The sequence below is a fragment of the Schistocerca piceifrons genome, chromosome 1 (genome assembly GCF_021461385.2).
Source record: "Schistocerca piceifrons isolate TAMUIC-IGC-003096 chromosome 1, iqSchPice1.1, whole genome shotgun sequence".
NCBI lineage: Eukaryota > Metazoa > Arthropoda > Insecta > Orthoptera > Acrididae > Schistocerca > Schistocerca piceifrons.
In genome coordinates this window covers 659,035,879-659,049,925 of record NC_060138.1, presented here as the reverse complement: position 1 = coordinate 659,049,925, position 14,047 = coordinate 659,035,879, and the positions used below count along the sequence as shown (strand labels likewise).

Genomic DNA, 14,047 nt, shown 5'->3' with positions numbered 1-14,047 from the left:
TTAAAACTGTATGAAAAGCTATAATCACTGAGCATACTGAATTAAAATCTGTCTTGTGCATTTGGAACAGCTCATTCCATCTTTTAAATCATGCAAAGAATGGGAGTCATTCACTGACAAGGCCCAAGAATACAATTAATATAAATTTAAAAAAAAAGGATGAAAATCAGTGCTACATGTGGAATGACATGAATAGCTTTCACAAGTTTAAAGGCAAAGATAAAGAACAGTAATATAAGTTGAGCATGTGTGACAAATTTTATTTAGGAGTTTCTGAACTTGTTTTCCTACAAGTGCCCTCATTTTATATTACATTGTGTTGATGAATTCAATGTAATGCTTTCTCTTTCACTTATTATGCCTTGCAAGAACTGTGCAAGTTGCATTTGGAGTCTTGCTTAATTATGCTGGTGCTTTCCCCTCTGTCTGTATACCACATAGTACTTTTATATATCAATCAATCAGTGTTACACCTGCTCATCCATAGTGTGATTTTAAGACTGAAGAAAACTGGCCATGTCACTACCCCAGTATGCATTATACTCTATCAGATTTAAATTATAAGATTGTTAAGGCTTTCGTGGCCACTTGTTGACAAACTGCCTATTGGCTTCTGTCTCGGGTTCTTCGGCCGACGTTCATCTAATGATTTTTCTGACGTTTCGCCAGCACGAGTGGCTGGCATTGTCAAAGCTTCACCCTCCACTGCCGGTGGTGAACTGGAGCCGAGCTCGCGGGCGCAGACTATATGCACCTGGCGCGCCAACGTCCGAGGGCTTCTCCGCGGTCATTTCCGGTGCGGTTCTCCTCTTGCTACCTGCGACGGTCATTCACTGCAGTACGGGAAGCCAGGATCCGTTGACCTTAAGGCTTTCCTCTTTCTTGTTCAAACTGTTCGCGTGTTTTTGTATTTCTACAGCTTCTCTGAACAAGCGCGTGTGATAATGATGCTTCTCTACAGCCAGAACTTCCGTGTCGGCGAATTTTATTATGTGGTCGGTCTCATTCAGTGCGTGCTCTGCCACGGCCGATTTCTCCACCTGCCCCAACCTGCAATGTCACTTATGCTCTTTGATCCTGGTGTTGATGGATCGTCCAGTCATTCCGACATAAACTTTTCCGCATGTGCATGGTATACGGTATATTCCCGACATTGCAAGTGGGTCTCTTTTCTCCTTCGCCGATCTAAGACACTCTTTGATCTTCCTTGTCGGTTTGAAAATCGTCTTTACGCCATGTTTGCGCAATATACGGCCGATTCTGTCCGTCACTCTTGGGAATGTATGGCAGAAAGGCCGTACCCGACATTTCTTTTTCTGGTTCCTTACTTCGCCGAGTGTCTGGCTCTGTTACACTTCTAATATAATTTGTGGAGTACCCATTGCTCCTCAGGACAGTTTCCAGGTGTTGCATTTCTCGTTTGAGGTGTTGCGGCTCACATATTCATCCTGCTCTCGTTACGAGCGTCCTAATCATGCCTCTTTTCTGGCTCGGGTGGTGGTTTGACAGTTTGTGCCGGTATTGGTCCGTGTGTGTCGGTTTTCGATACATGCTGTGTCCCAGGGTTTCGCCGTCCCTTGTGACCAGCACATCTAGAAATGGCAGTTTCTTGTCCTTTTCTACTTCCATGGTAAATGTTATGTTGGCATGGAGGCTGTTCAAGTGTCTTAGGAAGTCACCGAGCTGTTCTTCACCATGGCTCCACACCACGAAAGTATCATCGACGTACCTGTACCACACCTTAGGTTTGCAAGTCGCCGAGTCCAGTGCCTGTGCTTCGAATTGTTCCATGAAGAAGTTGGCCACCACTGGACTAAGAGGACTACCCATGGCGACGCCTTCCAGCTGTTCGTAGAAATCGCCATTCCACGTGAAATAGCTCGTGGTGAGACATGCATGAAAGAGCTTTCTGATGTCCTGCGGGAAATTGGAACCGATGTGCTCCAGAGTGGCACTTTCGTAAATAACGAAACAGCATCAAAGCTGACCAAGATGTCGTTTGGTGCAAGTTTCAGTTTCTTCAGCTTCTCAATTAAATGTCCTGAGTCCTCAATGTATGTGTCGGTCTTCCCCACGTGTGGCTGGAGCAGAGAGGCCAAGTGTTTTGCCAGTTTATATGTCGGTGATCCAGGAGCGTTAACGATCGGTCTCAGTGGAACGTTGTTCTTGTGGATCTTGGGTAATCCATACAGCCGAGGTGGTAGGGCTTCTGTGTTGTACAGGTTTCTCTGCATGTCTCACCATGAGCTATTTCACGTGGAATGGCGATTTCTACGAACAGCTGGAAGGCGTCGCCATGGGTAGTCCTCTCAGTCCAGTGGCGGCCAACTTCTTCATGGAACAATTCGAAGCACACGCACTGGACTCGGCGTGCAAACCTAAGGTGTGGTACAGATACGTCGATGATACTTTCGTGGTGTGGAGCCATGGTGAAGAACAGCTCGGTGACTTCCTAAGACACTTGAACAGCCTCCATACCAACATAACATTTACCATGGAAGTAGAAAAGGACAAGAAACTGCCATTTGTAGATGTGCTGGTCACAAGGGACGGCGAAACCTTGGGACACAGCGTGTATCGAAAACCGACACACACGGACCGATACCTACACAAACTGTCAAACCACCACCCGAGCCAGAAAAGAGGCATGATTAGGACGCTCGTAACGAGAGCAGGATGAATATGTGAGCCGCAACACCTCAAACGAGAAATGCAACACCTTGAAACTGTCCTGAGGAGCAATGGGAACACCACAAATTATATTAGAAGTGTAACAGAGCAAAAACACTCGGCGAAGTAAGGAACCAGAAAAAGAGATGTCAGATATGGCCTTTCTGCACATACATTCCCAGATTGACGGACAGAATCGGCCGTATATTGCGCAAACATGGCGTAAAGACGATTTTCAAACCGACAAGGAAGATCAAAGAGTGTCTTAGATCGGCGAAGGAGAAAAGAGACCCACTTGCAATGTCGGGAATATACCGTATACCATGCACATGCGGAAAAGTTTGTCGGAATGACTGGACGATCCATCAACACCAGGAGCAAAGAGCATAAGCGACATTGCAGGTTGGGGCAGGTGGAGAAATCGGCCGTGGCAGAGCACGCACTGAATGAGACTTACCACGTAATAAAATTCGCCGACACGGAAGTTCTGGCTGTAGAGAAGCATCATTATCACACGCGCTTGTTCAGAGAAGCTGTAGAAATACAAAAACACGCGAACAGTTTGGACAAGAAAGAGGAAAGCCTTAAGGTCAACGGATCCTGGCTTCCCGTACTGCAGCGAACGACCGTCGCAAGTAGCAAGAGGAGAACCGCACCGGAAATGACGGCGGAGAAGCCCTCGGACGTTGGCGCGCCAGGTACATATAGTCTGCGCCCGCGAGCTCGGCTCCAGTTCACCACCGGCAATGGAGGGTGAAGCTTTGACAATGCCAGCCACTCGTGCTGGCGAAACGTCAGAAAAATCATTAGATGAACGTCGGCCGAAGAACCCAATAGGCAGTTTGTCAAATTATAAGGCTGTGTATTAAACATGTGCTGGAGGGAGTAGGCTCATTTGAGAAACTTCCACTGATTTTCCATCTGGGCCTTTTAAGGACCGTAGAAAATATCACTGTCTATTTTCATGAAAAGACACTCTACAACCTTTAAATGTCTTTTCCCACCCTCTTCTTGGTTCAGTTTTTGTGTTATCTTCGGCTCTTTACACTGAAACCGTTTTACTAGTAAGTTCTTATGTATTTCCAAAAAATTCTTTGCCTCTAGTCCAGAAGGCGATCTTCTTACTCCAAATATGACATTTTAAACAATTCTGACAGACCTCCAAATAAAATCAGCTGTTTCTGTTGTATTTTCTCTGCCCTAACTCTTTTTATCAATATTTCTGACTGGTTTCCAGATTTATGCTATTAGTGGACCTAATATGGTCCTTGTAATTTTTCTTTCCATATATAGGTATATACCTAAGGCAATCTGTGTGCACTAGAATTCCAATTCTATGAGAAGGCACCTTCACAAGTATTATTGCTGTTGGGTATATCTACATTTAAAATATGTTGCTATTCACTACAAATAGTAGACATTTTTTGGAACGAGCCTGTCAATGGTATTATACCTCTGCCATTTATCAGACTAAACAAACGTGTGTTTTTTGTTAAGATTAGTGTGGGTTCCATTTATTCAGAAAGCTTGTGCCCATATTTTTGGAAAAATATCAATTACTTTCTCCATGTCTGAACCCAGAGCAAAGACACTATCCTTGTTACTCCATAACACGAGTGGGCAACTGGCAGGCTGTGGAAGAAATTTCTTGGGGGAGGGAGGTACTCCATCTATGTATTCGGTATTCTGTTGTTGGAATTTTTCCACTTTGGCTTCTATATAACACAACAGATATATGTTAAGTTCAAGTGAATGACACTAAACTTTTTAAAATGAACAAAGAAACGATGGCTTAATTTTGTGTTACAGAAACAACCCATGCCTATTCCATCAATCTTCAAAAGTGATTTTGGACAAGTATTTGAAAATGATTCCTAATGACCTGCTGTGGTCAAAAATGGCAAAGTTACTTCATGATTGATTTTTCAATAAGTCGAGTGATACAGGCCAACCACCATCTAATTTTAGTTCTTCCTCGAGAGCCAAGTGCTTGCTGTGTTATCTGTTTTGTGGGTATGTGCTCAGTGCCTTGTGAGGCATGGCTGGCTGCACACCAACACTGCCCTCCTCCCTCCCTACTGCAATCTGTCAATCACAAAGTCATTTTAATCGCGGTATAAATGTCAACTGGGATTGCCATATTTTATTTTTCTATTCTCTCTCATATTAACATTGTTAACATTAGTAAATAATCCTTGATCATTCTGGACATATTAGAACAAGCAACTTTTGAAACAGAAGGTGATTTATAATGAATTAGCTGCAACCAGTTGCTTTCATAAGTGTTTATTTTTCCATGATGGCAACTGAAGATGGTTAGCACCCCACCTTCAGATACTTACATTTATTTGCATGCAGTAAACATTATTTCTTTACTAACAGCATTGTAGAATTTTGCAATGGAAGTTTTTAATACAGTTATTGTAGTATGTCATAACTAAAGAAACAAAGACACTTAAATAAATTTGTTGAAAAGATCAGAAACCAGACACACAATAGGAATTTTATCTCTTGACCTTTTTCAGGCTCCAAGTGCTCTTCTCCAGAGGCTTAGAATTAATCACATTATTAACAAGTTAAAAATAAACAGGTGTATGCAGATTATTGCTGTCATCATATGAATAGTAGTGCTTCTACAAATGTTGTACAAGGAAACCAAACAACAAATGCGGACATCATGCAAGAACGGAAGCTAAACAGCTGTTCAGTTTTGACACTTGCTAATAATATGATGAATCTAATCTTTTGAAGAAGGGCATTGCCTGCCTGAAACTGGTCAAGAAATGAAATTTATTTTGCACGACTGGTTGCTGAGGATGGATAAAGTACTAAAGAAAAAAAAGTAAACATCTAAAGATGGAGTGAATGTGAAATGAATATCCTCTCAAAAACAAAAGATTTGAGCCATAATTTGTTGGTGTGACATGTCGGGAACGGGGTGCCATTCACAGCGTTGCGACTTTGATCTCTTTCCTCTAAATGGGTTCAAGTTTCAAATACGATACTGCTAGCAGTCTACGAAGCTGACCCTTACTGAAAATGCAACACTGCTTGCTCCAAAGTTAATTGTGTTATAAGATGTTAGAGTGCATGTCTCTGTGGCTATGACAGCTTCAGCTGGTCCAGTGCACAATTACTTCACAGTCTTGAAAATCACATATGTTCTACCTGAAATAAAGTATGACTGTCCATACTTGGATCCATCTATTTTCCAAGTATGTGGAAAGATAACATTTGCTAATATAGAAAATAAAATTGGCAAGACTTATTTACATAAATTTCACAGGATGAATGGTGAAAACTAGAGGGCTACATACCGTATTTACTCGAATCTAAGCCGCACTTTTTTTCTGGTTTTTGTAATAAAAAAAAAACCTGCGGCTTACAATCGAGTGCAAAGTAATCAGAAGTTCCGAAAAATGTTGGTAGGTACCGCCACAACTAACTTCTGCCGTCGAATATATGTAGCGCTACACAGGCATGCTTTGCAGGCACAAAGATAAATACTGGCGCAAAAAAAAAAAAAGGGTGGCAGAAGAACTTTTTTCTCCGCCCCGAGTTTCGACCACTGCATTTTCATACATTATCCAACGAATTAAATACAAATTCCGTATTGTTCATCTTCGAATGTAGCAGCATTTCAATGTACTATGAAAATCCGACTGGCAAGACTGTTTGGGATGTTTGTCAATATGGCCAACTCTACGTTCTGAATTTTTTTCTTACCTGTGAGAAGAGATGGTTGCTAATAGCAACTTTTATGAATTGTGAATCACATGCAGTATTCTCTTCACCATAAGAATAATACAAATATAAACATTTTGCCATGTATTCTTTCGTGTTTGCCTATCTGCATAAAGAAATGAAGCACTGCAATTGACTAGATTTTTAAATCTAAGATGACTCTAATTTCTGTGCAGAACGTAATGTACTAAAGAGTCATCTGCAAAGATTTTCAAACGGAGAAAAATTTTTGCTAAACTAACGTTCAGAACATCTTAACTAATGTTCAGAACATCTATCATGAGCAGTCTATTATTTGGTTCTTGTTGATCATTATCAAAGAAAGCAGCAGTGTAGCCTAAGTAACAACAAATAGCAATCTCTTGCCATTGTTTCGCTAATGAGACGATTCCTCTCTCTTTTTTTTTTTAATTGTAAGCGGCGGCTGCGTGCACAAAAGCAAGCCATGCCGCGAGTGGCGACAGACCGTAAACACTCATAATCAGAATGCGACGAACAATGCACGACACTGTACAATAATGCATTTTCAGCTTAGAGTGACGTAAACACCTATAACAAAGAGAACGGCACTTATCAGATCAAAGAAAATTAAGCAATCAATTCAAACCAGATGAAGCACGTGAAAAAGGAAGGGTACCCGTATAAACATGGACGGAGCGCCTGACGCGGTAAAGCTTAACTGCTAAGCTTATGACTTGAACCAAACTACTATAGCTGTATCGTCATTCATTCGACCTAAATTGTGTCTCATATTACAATGGACCAACTTTGTTTCAATTTGGAGATGCGGCCTAAAACTTTTCTCTCCCCTTGAATTTCGAGTCTCATTTTTCAGGTGCGGCTTAGATTCGAGTAAATACAGTAGGCAAATAGAAGTTCATATTCAAATGGGAACTGTGCTATATAATAATAGCTTCTCCTCAAAATATTCTCTTGATATATGTAAAACATCAGGAGACTAGTTAAATACACAAGTTATGATATTCCCCTCAGCTTTCTCCCTCCCTGTTGATGTTACAAACCCATCCTCTGTTTGTCATAGCTACCATTGCGTGGTGGTAATAATAGAAGCAGCTGGCCCTCATTTAAGCTACTCATTTCTGCACAAAATTTGTGACTTATAACAAATATGTAAAATAAAATCACGCTAAGCAAACAGACTGGATCACTTGTGCAGAAATACTGCATGTGTGTCAAGCTGCCAAACTATTGCCACAACAGTCTCATTACATGTGCAAAATTCTAATACGGTTTCAGCCACCTTCACAAAGTGATGGCTGGCTGAGCAACAGCAGTTGCAGCTGCAGCGGCCAGCTTGTGAGACCTCGCTTGCTGTTGAACTTCTCAGCTGTCCACCGCACGGCCAGGCCACATCCTGTCTGGCAAGGCCTTTATTCGATGCATACTTTTTCTAGTGTGTGATGTACAACTGGCTTAAACTTTACCCATAATTCCCCTCTATGTCCACCATACCTATATTACTAATCCACTATCCTGGAACCTGATACACAGCACCCAGATCCTTTTGCAGGTTGCCCCTCTCATGGTTTCCACATGAAAGAAAAAAAATCAATTTTCAATATTTCGTGTAGTTACTGGCTGAATTTAAAAATTTTAAATGCTGTCATAATCTACACATTAAAAGCTATAATCTTATATTAAAAGTTTAACACAATAAGGCAAGTATTGCAGTTTGAAATCGTTTGTCTCGAGGCAACATAACTGACAGTGCGCAAATGCCTGGAATTTATTCATCCAGTATTTGAGAATGAGAGCACTTAGTGACTTCCAATTAACTTTACACTTAATTTCAAACTTTTCTGAAACTTTTTCTCACTGACACCCCCCACAAAATGAAGAAAGGGAAAGTCTACTGCTACTAAATTTTGCTGCTCATGCAGTAAAATGGCAGCATCTGGCATAATGTTTTACTAACTTTATTTATAATACAGTTGGCAGACAGTATCCACATATACCACTGAATGTACCTGCAAAATTACGTCATTATACAACACATAGTTCAGGAGATATGAAGTCAAACATTTAGATGTGTAAAAAACTAATGTTGCTTAAATTGGAGTGCAAACTAGCCATATAATTATTACGGTTTGTGGAATCCAAATTCAGACACAGGAATACAAGGGAACAACATTTTTCAGGCCTTAGTACAAAAGAAAGTATTGACTTGTGGACACACAATGAGTAAACAGAAAGGGCAACGCCCAAGGAACATCAAAAGAAATGCGAAGTGGTGCCATCATTATCTTAGGCGGGGAGATTTTAAAAGTGAAAATAACATTTCATTTCAACACTCCCACTGTTAGAGCATCTTTCTGAAAATGTTCAAGCTTGAGTACATCATCATAAACCTATCTCTGCTTAATGGTTTGGTGAAAATGTCCACATACTGTTTTTTGCTTGGAAAAGACTTTTCTCTTATGAAATAATGAGTATCAGCGTACTTCAATCTTTTATTAAATTCAAGATTTTTGTTGAGTCTTACTGCACTCTTGATTATCCATATAGAGTTTTGATGCTTGATCACACTGATTTCCAAAATCACTTAGCAGATTTTTCAGCCACACAGTTTTACAGTCATGCTGGTTGCCACATATTCTGTTTAAGCTCACCATTCTTTGATGGTATGAAGACCACATTATCGGTCCATTTGATAATCAAAACTGGAAGTCAGCTGCCTTGTTTCTACATCTCCCGCATAATCTGAGTCTCTATATCCAAACAGAATCATATCATCTTTGCTCTTTCTGAAGAATATACCAAAGTTTTTTGTGCCTTGCACATACTTCAATATGTGTACGACAGCTTGACAATGACTCTCATCATAATTGTTCAAGATTTTACTCTCTGCATTCACTAAAAAAAGCCAGATCTGATCAACTAACAATTGCAAGAAATAATAGTGAACCAACTGCTTCCCTGACTAAAAATTTCACTATACTGGCACGTTTTCATCTGCTGAGTGCAATTTCACATTTGTATCCACTGGAATGGATGCAGGATTTGAATTTTCAAAGTCTAAGCATTTCAGGATTCGTGAAGCACAGATTGTTTGCCAAACAAACAACCTGTTTTCCTTTTCTATTGTGCTCAATTTCCATTCCCTAAAACACTTTCCCTTCAGAAACAGTTATTATAGACATTTTCACTGTTTGTTCTACACTGGCCTTGAGGGATTCTTTGCTTTTTCCAATCAACAGCTCACTGTCTACAAATAAAGCCAAGAAGACCACATCATTTCCAACTTACCCAGGGACAATACTTTTATCTGGGCCACATCTCTGAAATTGAACTTCTTCAAGAATTTACAAAACGTTCGATTCAAACAACCAGAAGCCTGCTTTAAACCACACATTCACTTTTTAAGCTTGTATAAATATTAATTCTCATCCAGCACCATACTGAGCAGCACCTTCAACCGAAATTGTGAACAAACTGTGTACTGTGTCATATCTCATTACTTGTGAGACGGTTTCACTGTAGTCCAGTCCAAAGTGTTGACTAAAGGCTTGGGAGACAAACTGAGCTTTACATTGAGGCCACTTTTGGATCTTAATCTTCAAGACTGCTGCCAATGTCGAGTGGTGGTTTGGGATCTTGATCCTCCTCTCCTTGTACCTTTCTTTCATCTTCAGCTGGTGGCATGACATCTTGTTCTCCATCTTTGCCTTCAGATTCTTTGGTGCTGGAGTCCAAAATAGGGAACAAAATGAAAAAATCCTGCTTTGAAACAGGGTTATGAATGGTCAGGATTATTGAGATTCAATGATTTTGTAATTGCAACAGTCTCCCATACCCAACCGTGATCATTTTCTTGGTCTTCAGATCCAACTTCTTGTGAAACAATTTAGGAACATGAACAATATTATGAAAAGGATAGTTGCTACTCACCATACAGCGGAGGTGTTGAGTTGCAGATAGACACAACAAAAAGACTGTCAGAGAGTGAGCTTTTGGCCAACAAGGCCTTCATCGAAAATAGACAACACACACACAACCACGGTCCCTGGCAACTGAAGCCAGACTGTCAGCTGCCAGAGACTGTGGTTGTGTGTGTGTTGTCTATTTTTGATGAAGGCCTTGTTGGCTAAAAGCTCACTTTCTGACAGTCTTTTTGTTGTGCCTATCTGCATCTCAGCATCTCCGCTGTATGGTGAGTAGCAACTATCCCATTGTTGCATTCCATCCTGGATTTTCCACAGTAGAAACATGAGCAAATATTTCTGCTCTGAAAGTCCTCATGTGTGAAATTTGGGGTTTTCTGCCTGGCTGTAATTCATATGGTGTTGCACTTCTTCCCTTTCTGATTGAAATCTGATTCAGTATATAAACAGTAGCATGAACTGCCTCCGTCCACAAAATTTTTGGAATGCTCATCCCAATAAGCATGGACCTCGCAGACTCAACAATGGCCCTGTTTTCGCACACTGACATCCCGTATTGTTGATGAGTATATGGTGCCATTGTCTCGAGTGTTATCCCATGCTCCATGAGATAGCTCTTCATCTTCTTGTTCAAGTACTCCATCCCTCGATTGATCCTCTGGGTCTTCAATGTTGTGGATAGCCTTTTTGACATCATCATCTCAATTTCCTTGAAACACTCAAAATTGTCAGTTTTGTTTCTCAAGAAATAGACTTTGACAACAATAAGATGTGTAACTCATGAATGTTACAAAATACTGTGCACCATTGAGTTATTCAACCTGCTTTAGTCTGCATGCACTGCTATTTATAAAATTGCCCATTTCCGAATTTCTTGCTTCCATTTCTTGTTAAAAGGCAAATAGTGAGACTTTTCATATTGATGAACTTTACAAAAGAATGACACTACATCAGACACATTTATTCCTTCAATAAAATCTGTTTTGATGAAATTCACAATCAATTTGACTTTTATATAACCCACTATTTTGCCACATTTAGAGGTCATTCGTGGTTGATAAATTCACATCACACTAGGCGTTTGACACAAAAAATATTCTGCAAATCTCATTTTCTTTTTTTATTCCTTAATCAACAACACACGTTATGAGCAATGTTTACAAACTTACCTACAAATCTCATCTCAATACCTTTCATCGCACAAACACTGACAGAAAATGTATCCTTCCATATTTTTGGGGCATGTAGTATATCATTAATTCATCTGTCTTCCCAATGCCTGTTTATAATTTCTTTATTTCAATTCATTCAATTCCCTTCACTTCACATCCAGCATTATCACAAAGTGAAATTTCAGTGTTTTGACACCTGGGAATTTCACTGAACCATTCTCGCTGAAAAGTGATGGGCTGTGATGCTCCGCTGTCAGTAATCCAGACATTGCTTACATTAATATTCAGCTTACTCACAATCACTTTACCATGCAGAACTTTTTTGTATGACCTTCAGTCGGTAATACCGAATGCATTCACATTATCTCTGTTTTACTCACTATTTTTCTAGTTCTTAGAATGGCAGCTTCTGACAGCCAGCCTTCCTTCCCACAGATCCAGCAAGTAAATTTTCTCCTTCAATTTGCCTGATTCGTGTTCTTCTTCTTCTTCTTCTTCGCACATGTATGCTCTTTCTTCCAGCCTTGACAAGAAGCTGTTGCCAGGAATTTGGGATGCCTTCACCATGTCATTCAATCGTTTTTCTTTGGAGATGAGCCACTCTTGTAATTTCAGAACCGTTTGCTAATCTCCAGGCACAATGGCCATGGATGTGACTAGGGCACGGAAGTTTGTCGGAAGGCTTCTGATGCTGATATGCTTTCATGATGTTTGCTGATCTCCAGGCACAATGGCCAAGCATGTGACTAGGGCATGGAAGTTTGTCGGAAGGCTTCTGATGCTGATTTGCTTTCATGACATGCTGCGACGCAGGATCACTTGCATTCATTTGTACTTGTGGACCCTCTTGGAGAGAGAGCGAGTCTGTTTATGAATCACGTACAATTTCTCCAATTTCACGAGCTGCAGCATACACCATAAAAAAATCTGAGCTGTTAGAACTTAGCTGCAGTCTAAATGCAACACATCAAACAAGCATTGTCTTTTACCAAAGCTTTCCAACAGATGTCGTAAAATCATCGGGTTTTGCTCTCTGAACATTCACCACATCTCAAAGTCTTTAGGTGTCCAACAAAGCTCAAATTTGAAATTTCCACGCTGGAAATTAGAGCCATTGAATTTCATGATGCTTCTTGCAATTCCTTCGCCCCACATTGCGTAGAAAAATTGTACATGAGGCAACTCGAATCGCATATCGCACAAAAGACGTGATAAACTTCTGTGCCGAAATTTTGTGATTAAATTGGGTGCTTTTAACCTATCAAGGTCTACTGATTTCAAATTCAGACACACAAATACAAGGGAACAACTTTTATTATATCTTAATAAGAAGCATCTGGATGATTGACTGATCTGGCCTCGTAACACCAACCAAAACGGCCTTTCTGTGTTGGTACTGCGAACGGGTGAAAGCAAGGAGAAACTACAGCCATAATTTTTCCGGAGGGCATGCAGCCTTACTGTATGGTTAAATGATGATGGCGTCCTCTTGGGTAAAATATTCCGGAGGTAAAATAGTCCCCCATTCCGATCTACGGGCGGGGACTACTCAGGAGGACGTTGTTATCAGGAGGCGGCGCATATCACTAGGGGGTAAGATAGATAATGCCTACAGGAAAATTAAAGAGTCCTTTGGAGAAAAGAGAACCACTTGTATGAATATGAAGAGCTCAGATGGAAACCCAGTTCTAAGCAGAGAAGGGAAAGCAGAAAGATGGAAGGAGTATATAGAGGGTCTATACAAGGACGATGTTCTTGAGGACAATATTATAGAAATGGAAGAGAATGTAGATGAAGATGAAATAGGAGATATGATACTGCGTGAAGAGTTTGACAGAGCACTGAAAGACCCAAGTGGAAACAAGGCCCTGGGAGTAGACAACATTCCACGAACTACTGACAGCCTTGGGAGAGCCAGGCCTAACAAAACTCTACCATCTCGTGAGCAAGACATATGAGACAGGCGAAATACCCTCCAACTTCAATAAGAATATAATAATTCCAATCCCAAAGAAAGCAGGTGTTGACAGATGTGAAATTTAGTGAACTATCAGATTCGCTACAGACGAATCAAAAAACTGGTAGAAGCCGACTTCGGAGAAGATCAGTTTGGATTCCGTAGAAATGTTGGAACACGTGAGGCAATACTGACCCTACGACTTATCTTAGAAGAAAGATTAAGGAAAGGCAAACCTACGTTTCTAGCATTTGTAGACTTAGAGAAAGCTTTTGACAATGTTGACTGGAATACTCTCTTTCAAATTCTGAAGGTGGCAGGGGTAAAATACAGGGAGCAAAGGGCTATTTACAATTTGTACAGAAACCAGATGGCAGTTATAAGAGTCGAGGGGCATGAAAGGGAAGCAGTGGTTGGGAAGGGAGTGAGACAGGGTTGTTGCCTATCCCCGATGTTATTCAATCTGTATATTGAGCAAGCAGTAAAGGAAACAAAAGAAAAATTCGGAGTAGGAATTAAAATCCATGGAGAAGAAATAAAAACTTTGAGGTTCGCTGATTACACTGTAATTCTATCAGAGACAGCAAAGGACCTGGAAGAGC

At 40.5% G+C, this 14,047-nt stretch overlaps 1 protein-coding gene across 2 annotated transcripts in view; it reads right to left on the bottom strand.

Annotated features, from left to right (window-relative positions):
• The window catches only part of LOC124805464 (iron-sulfur cluster assembly 2 homolog, mitochondrial-like), a 35,967-nt gene that overhangs the window by 550 nt on the left and 21,370 nt on the right, over positions 1-14,047 (bottom strand). The window contains exon 4 of one of the 2 annotated variants that reach the window (XM_047266038.1): positions 7,167-7,952. The exons of the other annotated variant lie outside the window; for it this stretch is intronic. Within the exon in view, the coding sequence (XP_047121994.1) occupies positions 7,904-7,952 (49 nt within the window). The 3' untranslated portion in view covers positions 7,167-7,903. Of the gene's footprint in view, positions 1-7,166; positions 7,953-14,047 lie in introns of those variants that run through there. 2 annotated transcript variants of the gene reach the window in all.